At 38.5% G+C, this 26,117-nt stretch overlaps 1 protein-coding gene across 8 annotated transcripts in view; it reads right to left on the reverse strand.

Moving 5' to 3' along the window:
• The window catches only part of PHF21A (PHD finger protein 21A), a 135,543-nt gene that overhangs the window by 12,625 nt on the left and 96,801 nt on the right, over positions 1-26,117 (reverse strand). For 3 of the 8 annotated variants that reach the window (XM_075030759.1, XM_075030762.1, XM_075030767.1), the window contains 9 exons: positions 19,776-19,976; positions 15,793-16,047; positions 13,930-14,016; positions 11,387-11,683; positions 9,504-9,602; positions 8,348-8,399; positions 7,440-7,519; positions 6,958-7,018; positions 4,379-4,542 (listed from right to left, as the gene is read on the reverse strand). In XM_075030759.1, coding sequence (XP_074886860.1) covers positions 4,379-4,542; positions 6,958-7,018; positions 7,440-7,519; positions 8,348-8,399; positions 9,504-9,602; positions 11,387-11,683; positions 13,930-14,016; positions 15,793-16,047; positions 19,776-19,976 — 1,296 coding nt within the window. Of the gene's footprint in view, positions 1-4,378; positions 4,543-4,624; positions 4,648-6,957; positions 7,019-7,439; positions 7,520-8,347; positions 8,400-9,503; positions 9,603-11,386; positions 11,684-13,929; positions 14,017-15,792; positions 16,048-19,775; positions 19,977-26,117 lie in introns of all 8 variants that reach the window. The other 5 variants (XM_075030764.1, XM_075030765.1, XM_075030760.1 and 2 more) reach the window with 3 other exon arrangements.

Genomic DNA, 26,117 nt, shown 5'->3' on the forward strand with positions numbered 1-26,117 from the left:
TGTTTGATTCCAAAGAAATGCCCCAAGTTTTATGGGCAGTTAATAAATATATGCATAAAGGCAGGCTGGATTTGATGTTGTGACATGCACCCCACTAATCTCAGCTTTTGGACCAGCTCAGTGAGGGCTATAGGCAGTGAACTTAGACTAGAGCAGAGCTCGCTGAGGCTGCTCTAACACATGCTACAGGCTGAAGAGACTGAAGAATAATTTCAGAACAGAGACCATAAAAGGTGATTTAATGTCACTTTTTGCTCTACTTCCTCTGCACCAAGAGACCACGAAAAATAAATGAAAGCTTTTTGGATGGCTAACAGTTTTCTTTATTTTTATAAAGTGTGTAGAGCAGCAGGGCCTGGCTTTAGGCAATAGAACTGAATAATACAGTATCAAATCAGAAGTGTATGTAGTTTGTGTGTTAGAATATGTAATACCTATACTTATATGTACATTTCACTGGAACAACATGGGAAAACTAAATACTCCGCAACAGGAATTGTTCATGACAATATAAATAAAGATGATCATAATGTATGATGTAAGTGAATTAAGTTATCAGAAGCAATAATAATTCTTGCATTTCGTAACTTTTATGGGCTTGACTTCGCAATCTGAATGTTCTTTAATGTTCCTCTGAATTGAAATCTTGTTTTGATATAAAAAGTTTACTAGTAAAAAGGCATTTTGTGACCACAGACTTGAACCATCACTAGAATAAAGATTTTTGCACTGTTCTTACTGCATAGTAATTGACCTTCAAAGGCAATTGCTATCTTCCAGGTGAATATGCCGCTACTGCATGAGGAAGAATCACACATAACCAAGTGGTTCACAGCCAATTGCCAAAAAGAAAAAAGAAAAAAAAAAAGGGGGGGGGGGGGGGAAAGGAGAAGTTTTGCTCAATCCTGCCTACTGCATTACTTCCTTCCTTTTCCCAAGTTCTATTCCTACTTTCTACCCTGCCACCCTTAACACCAATCCCATCTCAAGTTCCTGCTTCATTCTCCCTTCAAAATTTACCCTTGTCATTCAAAGAATGACAACTCAGGAGAAAGGCAAGAAGGTCATTCTGAGCCATGGTGCCTGGTGCCAAGTGCTGGGCCTGATTCGTAATTTTCATAGGCTTGCTAAAGACAGAGATTACTCAAGTGCTAAATATCAAATTTCCATTCTAAAGCCGATAGGAATTAGACCTTCTCAGCAAATTAATGCAAAAATATTTTGAAGATGGGCAAAACTGCAGTCTTCTGTATCTGTCTGAGGAACTGCTCATTTGTTTTAACCAAGACTTCTGAGATAGCCTTTTACTTAGGCATGCACTTGTTGTGTTTTCATTTTTAAGTCCCCCAAAGCTGGAGGCTGTAACTACAGACAATGTTTTCTGTCCTATCTAGATTAAAGAGACCTTTCTATAATCACATCATCTGCTAACAGTGTAGACCCTCTACAACACAACATGGACTGGACTCACTGCCAGAAGAAGTGATCCTGCCTTTTCTATGTGCCCAGACATTCATTTCTGTCCCCTGCATGAGGCTGGCACAAGAACTAGTGTGTCTATAAAATTAACCAGATTAGGGCACGATCTTGGCTAAGACTAACAATTTTTAGCTATGCCAGTTCCCTTATGCAGATCACAATGTGGCCTCAGATATATCTGTGCTGGAACAACACAGGAGGCATTTAAGAGATGAGAAAAGACTGCTTGTGACAGGCAGGACAGTTCTCAGTGGTAGCACTGGTCATAAACCATGGCATGAGCATTTCAGTGTATACTGTATTCTACATTTAATTAAGCTGCAAGCTCCTTAAATGCCAAAGACCTATTTTTCCTCTTTGTCTTCACCGCCAGCACAACTCATACTGTTGGTGTTTAAATATATAGTACTTTTCCAGCATTATGTAGCACTTTTCCAGTCAAGGATGCTAAAGGTTTTTACAAGTATTGCTAAGTTCTCAAAACTCAGATGGGAAAAGGAAGCACCACGCCAAATACATACATGGGGGAAACTGAATCACAAAAAAGGGATGTGACTGCACGAGCTTATACAGCAATTTTATGAGAACGTATTAACAGAAGACTACCTTCCAGCTCATGATGGCAATGGGAAATCATTCATCTCTTTATGATTAGCAAGTAAGAATCATTAGATCTTATGACAGAAGAACAGATCTCATATTTACTTCCTTTCCAGTATTTTGCTGTCTCTGAAGGTTCAAATTTTGTTTAATAGTCTATTTTTTAATTAAAAAAAATAATTTTATGAGCACTTTGAAATATACTTTCTACTTGTATTTTATTTTATATGGAATTAAATACCAAATATTTCTGAAAAGTCTACCAAATTAGCCCAATTGACAGCAAACATGCATTGAATGGGACTTTGGGATAAAAATTTTTCAAAAAATTAAACCCACAAAAATGTTAGTGCTGTTGTATATATATAAACCAAATGACTTGTCTGGAAACATGTTAAAGGAGATTTATATATGATTCTAAAGGGGAAAGAGTGCTACTCTGCTATATTGTAATATGCTCAGGTAAGATAGAATGTTAATTACCTGCTGTGTAATATTCCATTGCCTCCTTTAAAATCCTTCTATTTTCATTAATTAATGAATATTAAAGCAATCCCAAACCTAGGCCTAAATACTATCAAAATTCAGAAAATTCAGGGCATTCAGAACTAGATTTGAATGCTACAGAAATTCACTATTCTTCATTTAGGTTGCTGCCACCAGGCACTGCAGAAAACAGGGCAACAACTCATCATACTGTTTTGAGAGCTCTTACATGGTAGGAAAAGACTGGGCAGTATACACACACAGGTCAGAGATGGAAAAGACCCTCACCACATTATCCAGTCCTTCTCTTGGGGCCAATGTAAAAAATGTGCTCTCCAGCATGCTTCCTAGCTGTTTGTACTGTTTACTTTCAAAAGTCCCCAGGGATGGAGCTGCCCCACCTTCTCCCTGAGGGGCTGTTCCACAATCCCATTCATTTGACTGTCAGGAAAGGGTTTTTACAGTCAAGTGCTATTCTGGTCTCAAAAATGACTATATGAAAGAGAACCTTTTAATTTCACATACATATTCCCTGGGTATCAGAATTGCATCTATTTATTTCAGTGACTCAGACACACTTGTACTATTTCTATTCCTGTTACCTCTGCAGAACAAATACAGTTCAGAGGCAAGAAGCTGGCTTCTATTCCCTGTTGTATGTGGCCAGTAGAGTTGGTCTCTCAGTCTATGTATTTACAGTGGTGCAACTGCACAGACAAAAATAAAGCTGCCCAACTCTTCCTTAAAGCCCATTTCAAGTGGTTGGGCCTCAATTATATGTGATATGTTTAACAAAAAAAAGGGGGCGGGGGGGGGGAGGAGACCACTCTGACTCAGATTGCAGAAGGAGTTTGCAGCACTGGTATGAAGAAATAAGCAAGCACCTTTTTATTTTTAAACTGTGCCCAGTAAGTACTAGTCATTGAAACGCAAGCACTTTACTGGAAGTACACTACAGCTCCTGAGAATTTTTGTGCAATGAATTGTTTCACCCATACTGAACAGGCACAGTACACTTTCAGACAAACCATAGTGTACAGTCCCTTCCTTATGTCATTTTGGACCTACGCAGCGATTCAGTCCAATTCTTCCCACACTATTTTTCTTCTAAAGTTTATGCATGACCTTTAATTTTTTTCATCATGTTTTTGCAAGAAATAAAACAATGAAATAATTGGATAGTTATCAGCAACTTAAAAAAGGTTGTGCTTTGAGTAACAAATCTTATCTTTGTATTAACTTAAAATAAGGACACTCACTTCTTTATAAATTATAACAATATGACCAGATTTCACTCAAGACAGATTTTGTGATCTGACCACAGGGGCAATGTATTTAGCTACGCCAGTACACCAGAACTGCCAAACCAGTGCCACAAATGCTGCTCCTGGCTGTTCTGCGTGACCCAAGCAGTTTCCCTCCTTCTCTCATTACAGAAACACCACAACTTTTTGTTATTATGGTCTGTAAGTAATACTTTTCATTCTCCTCTTCCCCCTTTTTCATGGATGACAGATTCAATTCAGTCCGACAAGATCTCAGACATTGCACAAAGGAAATGAGCTCATCTAGCATGCCTGGTGCCTCCCAATGTTTCAATCCACTGAAGGAGTTATAAATAAAATCTCCACAGGACAAGAACATAGGTGCAGGAGGAAAAAGGAAGGGTGTTAAAAGAATGCTGGACTGTTTCATTGAACTGAATCAGGACAAATGATGAGTGAGACTAAAGAACCAAAATCAGCAAAAATTTTCCTTGTGGCTGTTTCTGCATATCTTTCTAAAAGTAACCCCCTCCCCAAGAGTTACTTACGTCTGTGGAGCTGGGGCTAGGCAGGGACACAGGCTGAACAGCTGCGGGAAAAGTAAATGTGGTCTCTGTCTTTTCATTTTCAGGGGAGTCAGGATAACTGGACAGAGGGGATGTGGGGGTCAAAGCCCCGAACCCCAGCACCGTGTTGTATTTAGGTGGACGACCTATATATTAACAACAGGGAACACAAAAAAAAAAAAAAAAAAAAAAAAAAAAAAAAAAAAAAGGAAAAATGATCTTACATACCTTTGGCCAGTGGTCCTCATTGGCTAGCGTGAAAAAGGAAATGATGTAGCACAGAGAGGAAGTTAATATAAAAGTTACAAGTGGAAGGACAGAAGCAAAGATTTAAACATTTTTTTAGAAATCTTTAAGTAGAATTGTGCAAGGAAAGAACATTTAAAAGATGTATTTCAGAAGGAAATAGAAATAAGCTCTGTAGAGGGTCAAAGAATCACTCCCACAAAAGCCACTCCTAGAAATGAGGCTATTTAGTTTTTAGGGAAAACATGTTGGCATCAAAGCTAGAGAGAAGCTACAATAACTACTATTAAATCCTTTCTACTGTTATCCCACACCTCCCTATCTTTCTAGTGCCAGCATGAATCTACACAAAGGTTAAGTCCTTTATCAGAGGCCAACACTCACCAACCCCCCCCCTTTTTTCCCCCTTTTTTAAACCCACTCACCCACAGATCAGCACTTCCTACCCTACTGGTACGTTTTTTAAATTAGGCTACCTCAAGAACAGGTCCTGTTGTCTGACTCGCACCACCAGCACTACCAGTTGTAACCTACCACTAGTATTCCACTGTAACCCCCCCCAGATTCTGTATTCTTTCTTAGACTCTCTCAGTCAAATATGTTTGATTATGCACAACTTCTATATGCTCCTTTAGACTAGCAGAAGAGCCAAATGTGTTCGTAACATTTTTCATAAAATTATGTATGCAAAGCAAGACAGCAAAAACACAGTATGTAACCATCATTTCTGCCTCCCTTCTCCAGGGTAATTTATGGATATGTAAACATAAAGGAGTTAGGATCTAGGAATAATTCCCCAGATCTTATGTTTACAGATTGTCAGTCTATACCTATTAACATGCTAAACCTTGCATTTAAGGTCTGGATATGTTCCAGAACTAAGTATGTCCTTGGAAACGGATTTCTAATAGTGATGTCCATGGCTGAAATTTCTGACATGCTCAGCACCATCTAGAATTAAACTAAAGCTCTCAAGGGCACATGCTTGCATAAGCTTTTTACCTAATATATTGCTATACTAAATCACAAAACAAGTGTATACATCCAAATCTTTTGTCAACTGAAAATGTGTGCTACTGATTTGGTGCTGATGCAAGGTACAGGCTCACAACAGGGTGTGAGGAAAAGAAAGTATAATAGCAGTCAGTGTGCAAAAACAGGCTAAGAGAGTATCAAGTACAAAAGCATGCAATTGTTTTCATCGATACAATAATTGTTCACAATGAGTTATAAAATAGAATTAAGAAATCAGTACTAGGAGAAGGAACATTTACTTATCCACAGAGTAAATGCAAAACTCTCTCTCTCTGTAAAATCTACATCATATCATTTTAAAAAATACATTTAATGTTATTAGAGGATGGCAGTAGAGACTGGTGTCTTTTATTTAGAAACAGCATAGCTGCAGAAGTGTCAGCTTTGCCACACTACCTGCTGGACTGAAGAGGTATATCAAGGAGAGTACACGTCAAATGAATATTTGACCTTGCAGCCAAAAAACAAAGCTAATGGAAGTGGTCAGTGCTAGACAGGACTGGGTTTTTTTGATCCGATTGATTACTTTTTTTAATACAGCAAACTCTGGAGTAGAGAAGGTATTACGAGACTGCAGAAAATCATCAAAAATCAAGGAAAGATTGTCATATATGTGTGGTTGATGCCATGCACAAAAAATGGTATCATGTTCTCTCCTATGCTGTTCTGACTCATCTGTTTCACCATAATCTAAGTCTTCAAATTTCACCTGCTCTACAGACGGATTTCTACTGAATAATACTGCATACCTATACGAAAGATCCATCTCTCATTTTAGGACAAGTAGCACTCTGGTTGCAGAAAAGTGCTCCGTATGAGCACGTTAGCCCTTCTTGCTCAAGATAAATTCTTTTGAAGGACCCATCTCTACCCCCAGTGGGGAACAAGGCTTTTGTCACACTAAGTTTCCTCTCCTATTCAGGGCACAGACATTTTTCCATAACCACCTTCTTGACAGTAACAATACAATTTAGTTATTAACAAGAGGATTTGACAGCAGCTTTATACCACTAAATGATGTTCAAACATCTCACCTTTCACTTGCTCTATCTGCTGTATTTTTTTTTTTTTGGGAGAGTGAAACTGAAATGAAACAAGCTGCCTAATAAAACCTGCTATGCTAATCCCTAGAAGTCATGACCTTTGCTGTGGAAATTTACTGGACAAATGAAGTACTGTAGAGTCCTTCTTTGTTTTGCTCTTCAAATTAACAAGGGGACTGCAAATGCAAGATGGAGGAAGAGGCATATAGCAGGGAGACAGGTCTAAGTATACCTCACCTCTTTTACGTGTTCCGGGATGCATTGTGCTGTTCAGGTACGTGACTGCACTCTTCTTGCGCTGCAGGGAAGAATATAACAATTTTTGTTGGTTAATATTACATAGTAGTACTAAGTGAGATTACTAGCTGTTCTGTTTTCTGAAGCACAGCTTCAGAAAGGTTGGCTTTTTTACACTACTGCTGACATCTGGACTGCTTCAGGCTGATATGCAAGCAGACCTAATGGTAAGACTAACACACGCTGCCATTTAACATCAGCTTTACATAGGAAGAGGCAGAAAAAGATGCATTAGAAGAACATCCCAATGCATTTACTATTTAAAAATCTGAGGGTCCTATCATTGCAATGGCCTTTTGAATTATAAATGATAGCTTGCCTGTCTAGTTAGGACTGAGATCGCTTAGGAGATAGCAACATGGCAGAAAAGACACACAAGCTCAGAATGAAAATACCAGCTTTCCCCAGCAAAAAATTAATACCTCAGGCTCAAAAACTGCTCCACTGTACACTGGATTTGCTGTTGTTCTTCTTTTCCTCTCTTGTCGCTTACTTTGGATTTCTTGTAAAACAAAGCATTCAGGTTAGAAAACAACGGGTCTCGGAAATTATATAAAGTCCTCAGAATTCAGTTTTGCATGCAGGGAGAGCTGTGAACATTTCTACAGAACACCAGTCATGCTGAATATAGGCAACTTTGTTATACTTCTAATTTCTGAAGGTTTGGAAACTAAGAGCTGACCAGGAATACAAACGCAGTGCTCAACTAACTAATGAAATGACTGCCATCTTCTCGCCAAGTACTCCACGACTAAGACGTTTTAAACTCATGGTCAGTGTAATTGGGATTTGAAACAAAAAGCCTCTGGTAACCTTGTTGATACTTAAAAATAAACACAGTACAAAAATATGCAAGCCATTGAAATATTAGGCTGTATTTCACTGTATAGGATTAAGGAGATTAAACTATAAACCCAATTATAATCTATTAACTCATTCACTACAGATTACAGTCCCATGACATCATGAAATAAATGAAAAGCCCACATGTGGGTTACAGTAAAATTAACCATGGTGTAACTTTGCAGATACAGGGGTTGTCCAGAAAGCAATGGGATTGTCACAAATTGCTTTCCTACCATCAGAGCATATACATTCTTCCCAACCACTGATCTCTGCTGCATAAGTAATTGCTTTGTTTCAATGTAATAAGAGGAATAAAAAAAGTCTGCACAACAAACTAAGTTAGATCAAGAGTACAGACATCCCAAATGTACTTTTGTGCAAGAAAATACTGCATTTAATACAGAAATATTTTGGACCCGTACTTTCAATTCAGAAAGGCCATGAAACAGGGAGTTTAAGAACCAACTTAAGACGTTTTTCCTACCTTCCAGATGGTCATGAGTAACTAGTCCCAGAGACACCATGAAGGCAAGTTTCTGTGAGGGGGGAGAAAAAAAGATCATGACAAGTCCAACCGTTAGGATGAGCTATGTCACTCAGGCCCTTTGAAGACAGTTGACAGATAACTACAGAACAAAAATGTTATTGGTAATACTTTGCTTCTATAAATCACTTTTCATTCATATATGTCAAACTGCTTTACAGAGGACAGACAACAGTCCCATTTTCTAGATGGGAACCTAGGCTGAGATACAAGGAAATGCCAATTGCTCACGATCACAGAGCTGGCAGAGGTGGGAACAAGAAAGCAGTTTCTTTTCTTACAGGCCAGCACTGAACCAACTATATGATTGGCTCTTAGTAAATACCAACACAGTTCAATTGCCAGCAAAATATTGGTAGTTGAAGATCATTCTCCATATACTCTGAACTACAAGCAGCAACTCTGGTTTACATTTGCCATTTGACAAGGGCTATGGCTTTCTTAAAGGATTCTAATTTTAACACAGGAAGTGCACAGACATGTAAAAATCAGAATTTGTACTGACAACAGTTAATGCTCCACAGTAGTCCATTTGAACCCACCTACAAAAACAAATGTAGTAGAGCATTTAGCTGTAATCAGTTCCAAAGCCCTGCACGGCAGAAAGGCTTTAAGAAACAGCCATTCTGGCCAGTCTTTTCCCCCAAAACCAACGGGACTGAAACTTGAATAAAACCCATGCAGAATGTGAACATATATGACTCTTTCCATCTTGCTCACCAGAGCAGAAATATTTTATAAAGCAAAATAAAGACATTTCTCTAGCATTAAAAATAACTCCAGAAGTCTAAAACCTCAAAGGAATGGAAATCAAAACTGTAATCTAAGCCTCCTGGTTGAAGTATCAGAAGGAAATTATGATCTTCTATCTTACAAAAGAGTCAGAAGTCAAATGCATTCCAGGACTGAAAAATGCAATGCATTATATTTATTTAGAGTTCTTATTCTGTAGCCTTATCAACTACTACTATCCAACAAGAATGTATGGAATGTTAAAGTTAGGGAGTCTTGAGGGAACAGAGAGGGAAAAATGTTTTCTGAAGGACAGAGTGTTTCCTTTTTTTCTTAAAAGAAAGCTCTGGGTGTGTTCTGATACCTGTGGATTTTCTTCTCGTTTTGGCTTCGGTGCAGCAGGTGGAGTAACTGTACGACTTTCTGTTTGCTTCTCTTCTGCTTCCACGTGCGGTTTAATAGTCTGAAAAGAAAGCGTTTCTCTCATTCAGTGATCAGAATTACTTTTTTTACTTTGACTAAGAAAGCAAAACAAATACTTTTGCAGATACAGGAGAAAAACAGTTTTAAAGCTCGCAGTGTACTAACAAAGACTTAATTGACAAATCTGATGTGAGAGGAATGTTAAATAAAGTGTTTTCCTTTAACAAAGGATGAAACAGGCTTACCACCATGCCATTAACCCACGCAGCCATGCAAGCAATAAAAGTAATCTTAAGAGTTAATTCCATTACAGAAATCACTATATGGTATGGGAAAACTAACAGACCCTTTAAGAAAAAGCATCCCATGGAAGACTTCCAGATAGAAACCATTCTGCATGGCACATGCATTTTGTACTTCTCACTCCTCAGTCTTCCTATTTCATAGAATTATGAATGGCTCAAAAACTGTCTCTGTGACTCCTACAATCTCAGATGTTTCTGAAGCTTTTTTCTTTTCTGAAGTCATAAGCCTCTGCAATGGTATCCCAAACCCTGCATGACAATCCTCAGCCCATGGCATAGTGGTTTAGGCTACAAACTGAGTGAGGAAAGCTACACAGAGACAAACTTCTCCCCTTTACGATATGGAGAAAATATAGGGAAAAATTCATGTATTGCTAAACCACCACAATTCTGTATGTTTTTCAACAGTTGAATTGCCAGTAATTATTCAAAGAGCAAACAAATATTGCTGACATCAAAAGGAACAGGTATCAAAAATATAGTATTGTAGAAGTACAACTCCAAATCAAACAAAAAGGGCACTCATTGCTGAGTAACTTGTGGCACAGCCTTGAGGTATGCAAGAACCTACTCATGAGAATTAATAAGCAGAACTGAGCATGAGCATATCTTTCATGCACATGATTTTCAGTCTCCATAGGTGACTTCAAAAGCAGAAGGTAACTTAAAGGCACATTAGTCTATGAAAGAGTTACAAATGAAATATACACTATTATTTATATAAATTACATAAATATTATATGTTATAGATAATGTATTATATAGTATACAATATTATACTATTACTAACATCCAATATACGGTAGAGTTAAAAGTGAAACAGAAGATTGCTTTACTTGAACTGAATGGCAAGGACTCTCAGTTGCAATCCACACTGACTAAAGTCATGTTTTATTTTATAAAAGTTTTTTCTGGAGAGAGACTATAAAACTAAACATCTAGAACTCTCTGTTTCTGAGGGTCTCCTTTCCACTCAATCAATCCAATTTAGTCACAGGGAACTATCAGTCTTCAGAAGCTGAGTTAGCCTATTTTGCCTCCAATCACAAGACGGCAAGATCAAGGAAGAAATGGCTACATTTATCGTATTAAACACCCCTACAATTTTGCGTAATTTTTGCCTTTCATGTAGCCACCCTTTGAAAAACAGAAACACAGAAAATATTTTTCCAGTGTTTCCTAAAGGCTTGGTATGAACATGGATTACAGTTTGTACTTGGTCTCCAAGATACTAGTACAGTCCTGCGATGTAGCTTGCTTATAAACTACTGAAGTTAAAACAGTAGGGGGAGCATAAAAACACTGAAGCATGAGAAAAAGATTCCAACAGCCCGTATTAAAGAAAATGGTAACTTCTACCCCAAGAGTTGCAAGTCATTCCATAATTTGTCCTATTGTTGGAACATGAGTATCTCCAGTACCCACTGAAAATTTCTCCACGGTTGTCATCCCCTCCAAATCGGCACAGTAAAGCAATAAACCTGGTACGTTGCATTAGTAGACACTTTCTTATCTGTACCTGTTTTTCAATGTTTGGTTTGCTGATCTGTACAGTCTGAGGTCCAGCGAGCCTGGTACCCGGTGCTGCTATCACGATGCTGGTGAGCTGTGCCATAGGGAAAGTTTTGGCTATGGTTGCTGTCTGCCCATTAACTACACGAACTGGATGTATGGAGTTCTGAGAGTTGGGTAAAGAGGTGGGTGTGAACTTTGTTGTCAACATCACAGGTCTCTGAATAAGCTGAGGAGCTGCAAGCATTGGAGGAGGTGCTGGGGCAATAGGAATGTTATTTTGGGCAACTGGTTTAGGTCGAACCTACAAAAAAAAAAAAAAGAAAAAAGAAAAAGAAAGAGATTTGTATATCAGTATTTCAGATGAACTTTTTTACTAAGTCTTTCAATTCAGCCTGTATAATCTGCAGAAGGTTGCTCAATTTTTTTATAAAATGTAATTTTTAGCATAGTGTCCTAAGTATGCTATGAGAAGGAAAAGCCACATTTTCAAACCTACTTGCATAAAACCCATCCATAACATTTGCATATGCAGTCACTGTCCCCGAAATGGTATTTGGATGCATAGACACTTATATTGCATGTTTATTGCCAAGTGCCTTATCTGTATCTAAATCAACATATTGGTTTTGCAAGCCAAAAAATTCATGTAATATTTACAGACACAGCTGAGGCTCTCATGTTAAAAGTGTGTCTCAGGGCTTTATACTGAGCCTCCAAGAAATCATGAACAGTTGATTGTGCCCTGAAAGAAATAATTAAATTTTTCAGCAAATCCCTGTTACCTTTGTCAACTCCATATATTATTTAGACACCTGCACAACCAATCTTGCTAAGCAAAAAAATTGCCAGGATTATACATTAATCCCTCATTGAAAGTGCTAAAGGCTACACGTAAATGCAGTCATTACTCTTTTCTTCTTTCACAAGAAAGAAAAGAGCCGCAAGAATCTTCATATACTCCACCACCAATACTTGCTTATTTCTTTCCCATTGTTAAATTTGTACTTATCACATCATTAGAGTACAGAAGTAGAATGCATTACTCTGAAAATAAAGTCTTTTTCCTTATTTGATTCCTCTTGTCCTATCTACCTTTAATACTCAATAATGCATTTTATCATGGAAAACTAGGTCACATTCCAACAGATCTCACCATCGTCAAATCTTAATCAGATACCAGCCTATATTTTCCTTTTTTCTTTTGTAAAAGATTTAGACTTTTATTCACAGTACTACGTATTTCTTACAAATGAAAAAGTTCCTCCAAGATGTTTTTTTTAAGTGAACAAGCAATCTGTGTCTTTCCCAAACCATGAAAAAAAAAGTAAACCCCAAGTTTTACTGCTCAGCTGCAAACAGAGGTCACTCTCTGTTGCAATACAGAAATAGTTGGGAACAATCTAGAGACATATTGTTTTTTCTTTTTTACTCATGAGCAGCAAACAACAACTAGAGCAATTTAAGGCCTTGTGTGATGCTTTGATTTTTTTGACACCTGTTCCATGGGTTCATTTCGTTTGATGTAAATAGGATCATATATGACCATCATATGCACATTTCATAATCACAGACTCATGCAGGTTGGGAGGTGGCTCAGGAGGTCTCTAATTCAACCTCCTGCTCAGAGCAGGGCCAACACTAAATGCAGACCAGGTTGCTCAGGGCTTTGTCCAGATAGGTCTTGTAGAACTCCAAGGACGGAGCTTCCACAATGTCTCCGGGAAGCCTCTTCCACTCCTAATCGTCCTCAAAGAGAGAATTGTTTCCTTATACATGGTCTAAACCTTCCCTGTTTCAATTTTTGATCATTGTCTATAATTCTCCTGCTAAGCACCTATGTCTCCATCTTCTTGTTAATTTCCTTGTTGATATTGGAAATAAGGCTGCTGTTAGGGTGCCCCCGAAACCTCTTCTCCAAACTGAACAAGCCCAGAACCCTCAGCCTCCCCTTGCAGGTCATATATTCCTGCCCCTGCCCCAGCTATCTTAGAGGCCTTCCTTCCCTGGATTCATTCAAATTTATCAACCAGGGGGTCCAAAACTGCATGCTGTGTATCAGATCCAGTTTTATGATTGCTAAGGAAAGGTGGCTAATCTCTTCCCTTAACCTACTGGCTGCAGTCCTGCCGGTAGAGCCCAATAGGCTGCCAGGCTTCTTTGCTGCCAGGGCACATCACTAGTTTAGCGACTGTCAACCAAGACCTTTTAAGCAGTGCTGCTCCCTAGCCAGCCAGCCCCCAGCCTGTACCTATGCAGGGGGCTAGTCCATTCCAGGTGCAAGACTTTGCCTTTTTCCATGCTGAAGCTCAAGATATTCCTGCTGGCCCATTCCTGTGTCCTGTCTAGGGCCCTCTGAATACCAGCACTGCCCTCAAGAGTATTGACTGCATCCTCAAATTTGGCATCATCTGCAAACCTCTTGAAGATGAATTGTCTCCGCTACCAGGTCACCAATAAAGACTGACAGAAATGATGTTCATAGAAACTCTCTCCTATCTATGCTATAATTAAGTTCCTCCTTCTATTGCTTGTTCTCTGTACACTCACCTGTGGAAGAAAATTTGGACGAGGAGTAAGTCTGGGAGGAGGGATGAACTGCGGCACTTTTATGGGCTGAGGCGTAGCCTGAACCTGCTAGAAGAACATAAGAGATCAGGAAGAGGAAAAATAGCTCTGCAGTTGTTCACCAAAATCAACGTCCTCAATGTATTTGCAGACCTGATGTCCCTGGTTTTCCACTCTGTAAAAAGTTTTTCACAGTAACAAGTTCCTCATTAGAAATGTATTAAAGACAGAGCTAATCTTACTTTCCAGTTCCTACACCTTGCTTCATAAATTGAAGGTATCTTTTCTTTTAGTTCAACTGTACTAACTACTATGCTCTGCATTTCATCTGAAGATAATGAAAACTCCTATTTGTTTTAATAGTTAAAAATTAGCTTTACAATGGACAGAAAATAATAACAGACTTTGATGTCCAGCTATATGAACCATTGTCCTTTCATACTGAATGGCATACGGAAGAATGAAAGAGCATCTCACGCAAACAGAAAAGAACTGAAAGTTACAAGTCTTTTAGCAATGCTAATGACGCTATGAGGGGCTCTAAATACACAACTTGAAATTTTCAGAAGTAGGCCATTCATTTGAAACAATTAAGATCTGATTTTAAGGCAACCTAAGTACTTCGCTGTCTAACTGAAATCAGTTGGACAGAGCTGCCACAAAATTAACCTCTGAACAGCACTACTAGCTACCCTAAGTTGAGTACCCAGTGAGCTTCTCCGAAATTAATGTCTGTGTTAGTTTCCACCCTTCTATACTTCTGTCCACCCACATAAGACTGCAATTTACTTCAAAAAGGTCTTGTACTGATTAATTAATGCTTGGGAGAATATTCTGAGATTTTTGATGAAATTTGCTACAGAAACATAAATCATGAACTATTATTAAAACAAAATCACCTCCCCAAACCTAAGTTATTCAGCAAAGAAATGAAGCACAGACAGAAAGGACAGACGACAGTGGTGCAAGCGATGACATGGGAAAAGAGAACAGTAGAAAAAACTCCACTCAAAGAGTCTTCTCTATTCTGATTGCAAACATATGCCTCATTAGGAAGCAAACTTACTTCCATTTGCATTATGGAACTGTATTTTTTAATAAAGATAAATTGGATTTTTGTTTAGTGAAGCCTTAGCCTTTATTCCAAAAGTAAAATTTCCCTGTCATGATGTTATACAATGACTGGTTTCCAGACCAAGAAGCCTATATAACCCAATTTTAAAACATTGCTTCTTTTATTTCTAGGTGGCTAACCACTCTGGAAAAGACTGTGTGGTGTCATCAAAGCACTTTCCAAAATACATACTTAAAGAACAGGATCTGTGTATGTGTATGAAAAAGTGGTGAGCAAAGACATGGTAGCGGGCAGAGTTAAGTGATGTGTCTAGCACCAGAGACTTTTTATCATGCAAAGGGAACGAGAGAGATTGACTCAAAATACGTAAGATGAAAATCCAAACTGATCAAATGAAGAAAGTCTGACATCTCCTTTACCAAAGAAAAGAGTTGGAATTCTGCAGAACACAGCCACGTAGATTAGGTAGGGGGCAAAGCAGTCATTACTTCCCCATGACTAACAACTACTAATAGGGGAAACTTTACACAGAGGTCATAATAGCACTGATTTAATTCTATAAAGCAAAACAGTAGTAACAATCTGTGTAGATAGTAAATGCTTTTCTCTTAGACTACCATTTTAACAATGTCAACTAGTGAAGACTCACGACATGTCCCTACTATTCTCCTTTCTGTGCAAAAAAGTTACTTTTTTTTTTTCTTTCCCCAATAGCCCTCTTGTAAACCAAACCAACGCATATCTGCAGGGCAAACACATGGAACGCTTACCAAAGTTACTGTGTTTTTTGCCACTATTTGGACCGCCTCAGCTCCTGGCCCAGTGACCTTATTTGTTGTCTGGAGGTTGACTGGTGCATTCTGCGCATCAGTGCTGAGGACTGCTTTCTGATTGTTGTTGATAGCAGTAACCATGGCAATGGTAGGTCTCTGACCCACAACAGAGGCAGGCATGGTCGCAGTTGCTGCTTTCAAGACGAGAGGTAGTGTCTTAGTGGTGATCATAGAAGCTGTAGTTACAGTTTTCTAAGGGAAACAGAAAACACACTGTAAGAGACAGAGACACTTCGTATCAGACAGGACGTGGGTTGGTTAGTCAGAAACAATAGACAGTAAGAGAAAGAAAAGGCAGCACTGAGTCTATCTACCTACTGTTCAGACAAGCACATTATCTTATGTCTCTGAAAACTGGATAGCTAGAAAGGATTCTCATTTGAGGCACCTGTTGGGTCTATTTCAATCACCTGCAGCATTACAGATTGATTCAAAACAAATTCCTGACAAAATGACAATCAAGTGTTAGTAGTGGCATATGCACTTCTGGATCTTTTAGTTTTATATTACTTCCAAACATGTACTGTCAATATCAAACCTGTAGGGTGGAGGTTTATGAAACACACCAGCAAACTAGCTTCTCAATTAAAACTCAATTTTTCAAATGGAAACTTCATTTACAGAGATCCTCACAATCAGAGGAAGAGGGGAAAAAACATTCATAAATTGGTTTCTTTAAGAACAAAAACATATTTTGATTTTGGGTATCCCAAATTTCAGTTTTAGCCATACATACAGTTATTTAGCCCTTAACTTTCTTTCCTAAGAATATCAGTAGGGCTATCCTGAAGTTGTATGAGCTGGCTGCTAGTCTGTCCAGCTGCAGGCAATTAAGTTTAACTTCCGTGCAATGGGCTGGTTTTGGAACATATATGTGATGCCATGATTGCTCTTGGCCTGTTTTAATGAGAGTGGTTTTGAATCACTTAATGCCAGCATTTATCTGAAATGCCTGAACACACTATGCCCACAAATTCCAAAGTTAAAACAACTATAATTTCATAGTTTTGTTTTAAAATGTACTGTCTTCTAAGATGTTAAGGGAAATGGACAATTATGAATCTCATTCAAAAAGCAACAAGGCAAGAGAGTCTCCATATAAAACCAGAACACAGTGTGCACAGAAAACTCACAAGTGACACTCAACAGAATGTCAAGTGAGCTTATTTCTTTTCTTTTTGGTGTAAAAAATCCGTTGTATCAATGGCAATGCATCTTCAAAACAGTTATTGGCACAATCGGATGCTCTCAGTGTGAAATAACCGCCATTCCCTCCTGATGTCAGCACTAGGCTCTACAACAGGAAAAAATGGAGAACCAGGGATCAGGCAGTCTTTTTCACATTCTGAACACGCCTCATTTAGACTGCTTGATTTTAGTCACACAAGACCTTTCTCTTCTTTCTAATAAAATAATATAAATACATTTCCAGTTGGATTCTTCAGTATTTTCACCAATATTATTTCCTTAAACAAAAACGCATTTTACCTTCACACTTCTTATTTCATAATGCTTAAACTATATTCCCTGTTAATTATGCATAAGTGTGGAAAAAAATTCAAACACTGTATAATGCCAAATCAAAGGATAATTCATGCTTCAGTTTTACACATTTATACAAAATCCAGACATAATTAACTTTTCCTTGTTGCAACATGAACAATTCCCTTAACTTTGAGATTTAAGAACTTATCGACCTCTGCTGCACTTTCTCCAAAGCAAGAGGCTCCATTTCTCTAATGCAGTAACATTATTCAAGCTTTTCCAATGAGATGTAACATGGTATAATTTTCACAAGCATTACATTCATCCATAAACATTTTAAAGTAAAGTGTAATCAATCATGTAATACAAGGCTGTGACTCTTTCAAGGGGTTCTAGTAAGTCTGTAAGTACTGAGAGTATAGTTTCAGTCAGCCGATCACAGAGCTTGAATATCCCTGTTACTTTGCTGAGTATTAATTACCTTGGTTATTCTAAAAAGTTTTCAATGCATGAATTCATACTGAAGTGGCATTTGTAGTAAGTCTGCATTATTTCACATAATAACATGGCAATAATATGACCTTTTAGCAGACTTGGTGCTTTATGAAAATTTAAAAAGCCCTTCTTACTGGACTATATTAAGTATATTAAAATGTCACAATTAAGGCAGCATATATACCTTGATTCCTAAATTTAATTACTCTGAAAATAACCATTGAAAGCATTCTCTTTACTGACACAGCCTTGAAAGAGGCATTATTTGCAAAAGTAGGCACCAAAAAACTTTCTAGAGGGACAAAATATTTGACTTCTCTTTGCTGAAAGAGATTGAGGGGCAACAGGACAGAGGCACAACCTTAGATGTGAAATGTATACAGAAGCAAGTGAGGTTACTTCAGAATTACACCAACATAAACAAAAGTAGAAAAGTGTTAAGGATAAAAGCTGGCTTATTTATTCAAATGAGAGGATGACCTGCCTTTCAGTTTGTAAGTACTTTCCAAGTACAACTGTATCAATGGTAGTCAAAAGGGTGTAGCAGTTTTTTGACTGTTTCACTAGAGGGCTCTTTAACTTTGAACAAAACCTCAATTTTTATAACCTAGGAGATGACCTGGAAGTTAATGCATGAATGCAAAGTCTGGAATATGGAGAAACACATGAAACTGCTTCTGCAGTCATGTTTCCTGACTGAAAAACAGAGATCAGTGATACGGCAAAGAGTGATCCATTGTTTGCCTATAAATATTTTAGGACGTGGTAATATTTATTTCTTTTTTCTGTTTTAGCTTTGATACTGATGTTGCTGCTCAGAAATGCCTTTTCCTTAGTTAAGTTTGCTTCATTTCTTCAATATTCTTTTCTGAAAAATACAATTACCTAAGCCTCACAAATATATTTTTAGAGGGCATCCCAAACAACTTGCTGAGTTAAATAAGAGAACTAACAGCCCAACCATTTCTCTCTCCTCTACTTCCAGGAAAAGGGAAGACAAGAATCAAAACCGGTCAAAGCTATGGTTGTGATTCACTGCAATGTGCATAAAGTAAACTTCACAGGTGAATTCTGCCATCTGCCTATCCAGGTAAACATGAGCTGCTGAGATTGCATCAACAGGTTAAAAGACCTCACACACATTTCTTTTTACAAAACACCTCCGTGCACTGTCTAGCTGTTTTATTAGCACGCTTTGGGGATTCGAAATATTTGAACAGGAGAAACTTGGAATTCCCCTCTCAGTAGAGGCAGAGCACTTCATCTGGTGAGTTCTGGGATTACGTCTCTAATCCTATATTGTACTGAAATTCAGTGTACCTTCCCAATAAAGACATTACTTTCTAAAACTTGAACTTTGCAATTAACATTGTACACTTTTAAATGAATCCTTGCAAACTCAGTTAAATATTAGTTGATATGAGTTACATCTGTTTAAAAAGAACCAAGCAGAAAGAGGAGGGAACTGTTTTCTTACATTTTGTTCACAGATACAGTGGGCACTCTGTTAGTCTTTTACAAATAAAGTATTTTAATCATACACCTCATACAGTGTGTGTAAAGGCTTTACTGTTTCTTGAGACCTACCGGGTATGGACAGACCATCATTCATGCACCTATGGAAAAGATAGGTTAATTTGCTAAACTTCCATTTATTTTTAAGAAAGGTGATACTGCCACCCTTCTTTTCTGTGAGGTTATGATTCAACTTGTAAGAACCACGTAATCTTTTTGACTCAGATAGAAGGTTATTGCCAAAAAACCCCAAAAGACCCATATCTGCATATGCATAGAAGGAGAAATTCATATTGGTACACTAACAGGTGTAAGTGAAAGTCTGCAATTTTCTCTCTGCACTTCTCTTTTTTTCTTTTTTTTTTTCTTTTTTAAAAGTGAACTTCACCTTTAGCAAGGAAAATAATTATTGTAGAGATTTTTACCTGTGATCCAATCACGTTTGGAGAGGGTGCAGTAGACTGCTGCTGCTGTTGATGGTGATGTTGCTGTAGCTGTTGTAGTGGTTGCGGCTGTGGTGTCTGTAGTTTGTTTTCTGACTGTGCCAACGGCTGTATTTGAAACTTACTGTCTGGCTGTTCCTGCTTCACTATCAAATTCTTTCGAAGCTGTTCCACCACTCTTTTCTACCAAATAAACAAAAACATAAACAGAAATTATGACAGTTATTTAGCTGCACATATTAGAGAAGATAATAACACTTAAAGTTACATTTATTTAATGTAAATAAAGAACTGCTCAGAAGCTTAGTGGGATTTCTCTTTTTGGAATTTTAAATATTGGTGTTATCTAATGGGCACTGTGTCAAAATAGGCCACAGAGCAGTCAGTACTGCTGCCCAGCAGGATGACCTTGCTGTCCTTGCAGAAACCCACCCACCAAAATTCAGCCCATTCACAAACCACTGCAAGACCTCCTTAACCTAATATTCACTTGAGACACGTTAGCATTCAGACTCCAGAGTTTCTGATTCCTTCAAACACGCACTATTCCTAAACAGTGACGAAAAAGGACTTCAGGTTGATGCCTTGAGGCTGACTTCAAGGCAATGGGGATGCCATTTTGTACCAGGCATCAAAACTGAGTGGAGAGATAGCCAGTCTGAGTGCAAAGCGGGGAATAGGAAGGGCATTCTGTTCAATATTATTGTCACCTGAAAGAAAATCAGATAGGGCTACCTACACGGGAAGGAAATGGCAGAGATATATTTCTTCCAGCTTAAAGACTTCCTATTACATTATAGCTTCCATGAAAGTTTGAAATTATTTTTAAAAGCTTCTTCTCCTGGTAGCCATTGTGTCTCTCTAAAGAGTAACTCAACAGACTTAAGAGCTGACCAGGTGTCCTGCAGGGTAAGATACCATGTCACCACATGGGTAATAAGGGCTCACAATTTATGTTCATATTATGAACTAAAGTTCATATTATACTTTAGTGTGGACAAGGGAAAAACCACCACAATACTTTTTTTACCTTTTGTGGGCATGATAGAAAATGGACATTTTTTCCTACACTCCAACCACCCTCAAATTAGTACAGCTTTAAAAAGATTTAGATATACACTTAAGCCCCCTTGATCAAGAGCATACGCATACTCGGAAACAGTTACATGACAAGGTTGGCTTTGGAAGAGGACAATGAAGTCAACAGATGTAGGGGCTCAACTGAGAAAGCTCTAGTGGAAACAGAAATGGTGAGGAAACCTCTACCAGAGCCAGGTGCTGACAGTGGGCTGCCCCAAGCAGTTCCATTTACACAGAAAGGAAAAGAAAAAAACCCACATTCTGACAATATCAAATCTTTTGATTTTTGTTTTGAAGCATTAGTATTAAGACACAGTACAAAACAGAGACATGGAGGAAAAAAAAATCCAGCTATTTACAAGCAACTGAAACAATTTTTCCCCTCCAACTTCTGTCACACAGGATTATGAAATTCTGAGCTAACAAAACATCTGTTCTCTGCATAGTTCTTGTGGACATACTGTAGACTTTTGATTCTGAGTGTCTTGCTTATGATGAGTTAAAACTGCAGTGCCTCACACACTGAATGTGTACCTCTAGCCCAGAAGAAGATAACAAAAGGCGCAAGGTCCCAAATTGGCAGATTTGAGTACCGGAACTTTAAAAAGCCAAATAAAACACAGAAGCAACAAAAAACCCACCCCTGTTTCATAAGGTTGAAATGTGTGAGCTCACATGACTCACCTTTTTGCAAAAGACTGAATTCAGCGCCTCAGAGGTGTACAGAAGGTGGATTGCCTGGCTTCTACAAACCCCACAGCCCCGGCTGGGGATGCACGCTCAGTTCCGACGGCAACAGAAACACAGGCCCAACCTCACTGAAAATTCAGGGAGTTGGTAATGGACGACAGCACAAAGGAACTATTTTACACTGCATCCAGAAAAGTGCTAAAAGCTGTCAGAGCCTAAAAGCTGTAAATTGTTTGTTCCCTTCTACAACAAGGAGAAAATAATAGGAGTGTGGAAGGCATTTTTCTAATTCCGATATTATACATAGTTTTAAATAGCCTGTGTCTATCAGCTCATTCGTATACAAAGTAACCGAACAACCATTTAAAATTGCTTTCTGAAAAGATCAACCATGTTAACATGCAAACCAAAGTGCCATGTCAGCAAGCAGATACAAGAGCTGAAAAAAACATTTCCAGAGAGTAACCCGAGGGGGAGGAGAGGAGAACTGAGCAAAGTAGGAGAGGAAATAATGCAACATGCCTATGGAATACCTGCCAAAAAATGGACTGCACGTACAATGCGCAGGAGGCTAAAGAATTACTGTACCCGGCGTGAACAGGAAGGGAGTTTTTGTCTTCCACAGCTGCCTGTATGAAATTCAGTGATAATGGTGCTCTTCTACCGACTCCCTAACCGGAAGAAATCAGCAGCAATGGCCCAAGAATATGTTTCCATCTTGTTCTTTGCAACGGGAGGAAGGTTAGTGAAAGGATTTTTTAAAAAACTAAAAAAGAAAGAGAGGAGAGGGAGAGGCAGGCTGGAGGACTCCTCTGCCACACTGCTACAGCAGGGCGAGAGCCAGCGAGGACGGGAGCAGGGGGCAGGAGGAGGTGAGTCACATCGTGTTCGCACACCGCCTGTTCCACCCCCAGGCCCGAACCACGGAGCGCAGAGCTGGGGAAAAACAGGACCGAAGCACAACTTTTATTAGTGCCTTGTGCAAAAAACTGAGGCTCAGCATATTTGGCACAAGACGGATAACATGAGTGGAAAAACACTGTTGCTCTGGAATTCTACGCTAGCCTGTTAGAGGCTGCTGAGAGCTGCCTGGCAGCAGCGTATCCTGCCATCCATATCCATTATGCAGATATTAAATTGGAAGAAACATCTAATGCTTTTAAGATTCAGAGAGTAAAACTGAAGTTTGCAGTGCATGCCAATTGCTTACGCAGTTTATTAAGCCGCTTCTATCAACTGTCAGTAAAAACACCACACTGAAACTACAGAAATCCTTTTACTATCTGCGAGACTGTTGGGATTACCTGTTCGTTATCCAGAGGAAGACTCTGAACGACATATGCCAAAGTTACGTAGCTTAATTAGCAACACCAGCCGAGACTCTCGGGGTTGCACCTACACAGAAACTAAGAGCAGCTCTACGCCCATTTCCAGCACCACCCTCTGCTCGGTCTCAACCCACGCCGCTGGTCGGGCACTGTACATACAGCTCCTCCACGGCGTCCTGCTGGAACCGCTGCTCCGCAGCTGCACAAGAGCCGCGGCACGTGTCTGTCTGCAGCAACCTTACCAGAGCCTTGTTTTCTAGGGGATTAAACGGGAGGGCAGCATGAAAGAAACTCTTGTCTGCTGTCAGATTCGCTACTTCATTAAAACCGCTTTTTGTAAAATGGCTCTTCAGTTATTTGACTGTTCTTAATCAATTTTGAAGGTGGCTTGTGCTGCAGAAAGTACAACCTGTATAACTGAAATTTGCCAAGGCTGGTATAAAGTCCTAGCTATGTGCCTTAGAGATTGAGTGCCAGTGAGACCGAGGTCATCTAAAAGTACTGCAGAATCTAAAGAAATATTCCTAATTCTTTAAATTTAATCATTGCCATTTTTCCTTCCCACATTTAAGAATATTTAATCCAATTAAATTCTTACTGACAACTTCAAAATTTTAAATTGAGATTAATTCAATCATAAACACATCATCATAAACACAACATTATAGTTTTCTGCATGGCAGAGAGCTCTAACTCTCCCCATATAACTAAAAGTTTCTCTTCCAGCAACACTACAAATATATGAAAAGCATCTGTCTTTCAAGTTTACTGAATTTTCCTCAAAGCCGAATGCCAATCCTCTCTTTACATTCAGAACATGGAAGAAATTAATAATCACATCCTTTCTTCCAAACTGTATTCTACCCCAAAACTAACTAGCCCTCTGCAACGGTTACTATGAGACTACTTCAAAATCTGTTTGTCTAACAGTGCCCCGTAAGCATACTACATAATCTCACAGCTCTTGCTGTCTTGACATCTTTATCACTAATCTCATCAAGAACCGTTCACACCACTGAGTTCACAGAGCCCTACACATCTTATATGACCCTTTCTTAAAGGTAATAATTGTAATCAATATTGTGACATTTAGCGATACCACTTCCTCATTCATGCCACAGGCCAGATCCTAACACAGCATTAGGAGATTATTTTGGTTTGATTAAGCAGAAAATCTGTCTTGTTGGCCATATATCTGTGCCAAAAGGTGTCTTCTCTGTGCTCACATAAAAAGCTATCATGAATATGTCACTAGAAGATAAGGAAAGTCCTTGGAGCAAATTTAAAGCTTAGTAAGGTTTAAGTTTAACAATATTAGCTAAGCATTATTTCCATTTTAATCAATCAATCAATAACAAAATAGTTCTCCAAGTACAGCAATTTTTTAAGTACTAGATTCCTTGTTGTATTTGGTGACACATTTTCTTCTTCATCCAGGAAACACATTCAGAAAAGCATACATATCTAAAGGAAGGTCTATCTTTAAACTTAAAAAAATATATACAAATTAAAATATAAAAATCTTGTAAAAATGAGAAAAGTAAAGTACTAAACAGCCTTGCAATGCATACCTTTTGTATCGCAAAACCAAAGCTGATGTGGTTTGAATTGCTCAGCTGCCTGTTAGTGACCCGCTCTCCTGCTCCACCAATTCCATGAAGTCAGCTATTAGGGATCATCTCGTTACCTGTTCCCTCCAATGACCAAGAAATGTTCTCTGGGATACTAAAATTGCCAACTGCTACGAATGAAATGGTAAGAGAAAGTACCGATTTCAAATAAGCTCTAACTTGGGAGTGGGGAGGATGGAGGGAATTTCACTGCTCTGCAATCTTCCTTTCCAGCCTCACTCCTCTCCTTGCCAGCATCATCCCCTGCCACTACCCAAAAAGAAGTGAAATACCTCTGCTTTTTGACAAAACAGAAAGCTACCAAAAATTCTGTGGCAGAAAGAAGCTAAAAGATTTTTGGAGCCCTGGCACAGTTAGTCTTTAACCTGCAAAGAGGGTGCATTTTGGGAGTGGAATTTTGCAGTGGAAATATTACAAGCAAGGAGAATAATGGTACACTCATCTACTGCTTTAAGATAGTATCTAAAATTTAAAATAGTGAAATCCAATTATAGAAATTGATGACGCAGAATCTACACCAGTGAGGGGAAAAAAACCCTGTTGTACAAAACAACTTGAATTAAATTTCATTGAAAGAATGATCACAGGACTACAGAAGTATTTTCAGCTACTCTGTGGTTATCCTGAATTTTTGTGGAATTTTGCACTTCTGGCTGTGCTTCACTCATACCCAGATCTTTTTATCAACAAAAAAAATTTAAACCAACTAAATGAGAAAGAATTTTATTCCAAGAAAAAAGTGTGGTACAATTTCCTACTTCTTAAAGGCGATCAAACTGGTACCTGTATCTTTCAGTAGTAAGAAAAGACTCTCTTGGGGCAAGGGTGCTTGTGTCCTGAATGGGAACATAGCAGTGGGACTGGGAGACCACCTCATACTTGAACGCCTTACTGGGCATGATTATCAAAACGTGCACTATTCCTTTTTATAGTTTAAAAACCTAATTTTTTTTAAGCTTCTATTAAATACACAGATATCTTAACCATACCCAGTCAATGGCTGCATTGCCAACACTCCAGTAACTGTCCCAAAGAGCATGTGCTGCATTCAGCCCACAGAAAACATGGCTAAAAGCTGCACAAAGAAACAAGGATGACCTCTGCATGTCTAAAAGAGGTTGCGGAGCATGTTAGGGGAACTGAATGCTTCTCCTCCCTCTGCCACGATGGTCCTATGGGATAAACTGAGCAATACACTTATGAAACCAATGAGCACTAGAGATGGACCAAGATAGTACTGTTAATTTTGGTACACCCTAAATTCATGAGCTTGCATTGCAGTCTTAATATCTTTAATACAATTACGGAACACGGCATAGGGTACCTTGTGTAAAATAGAATTTAAATAAATCTTCATTCCGTAAAAATCTACTTTGACACTTTGTCAGATAAATATTGTTATATAGCATTGGCATGATGTGAAAAATATTTTTGTCATTAAAAATGCTGGCAAACTTATTACACTTCATTATATTTTAGACTATTTAAAATAATTACTACAGGTGCGATTCTGAAATAAATACACAGTTCACACATGAACATACGTACTTCGAAAAAGAACATGGGATTTTTGCTTCAGAATAGAGAAACACTAC

This window comes from Buteo buteo, chromosome 6, assembly GCF_964188355.1.
Source record: "Buteo buteo chromosome 6, bButBut1.hap1.1, whole genome shotgun sequence".
NCBI lineage: Eukaryota > Metazoa > Chordata > Aves > Accipitriformes > Accipitridae > Buteo > Buteo buteo.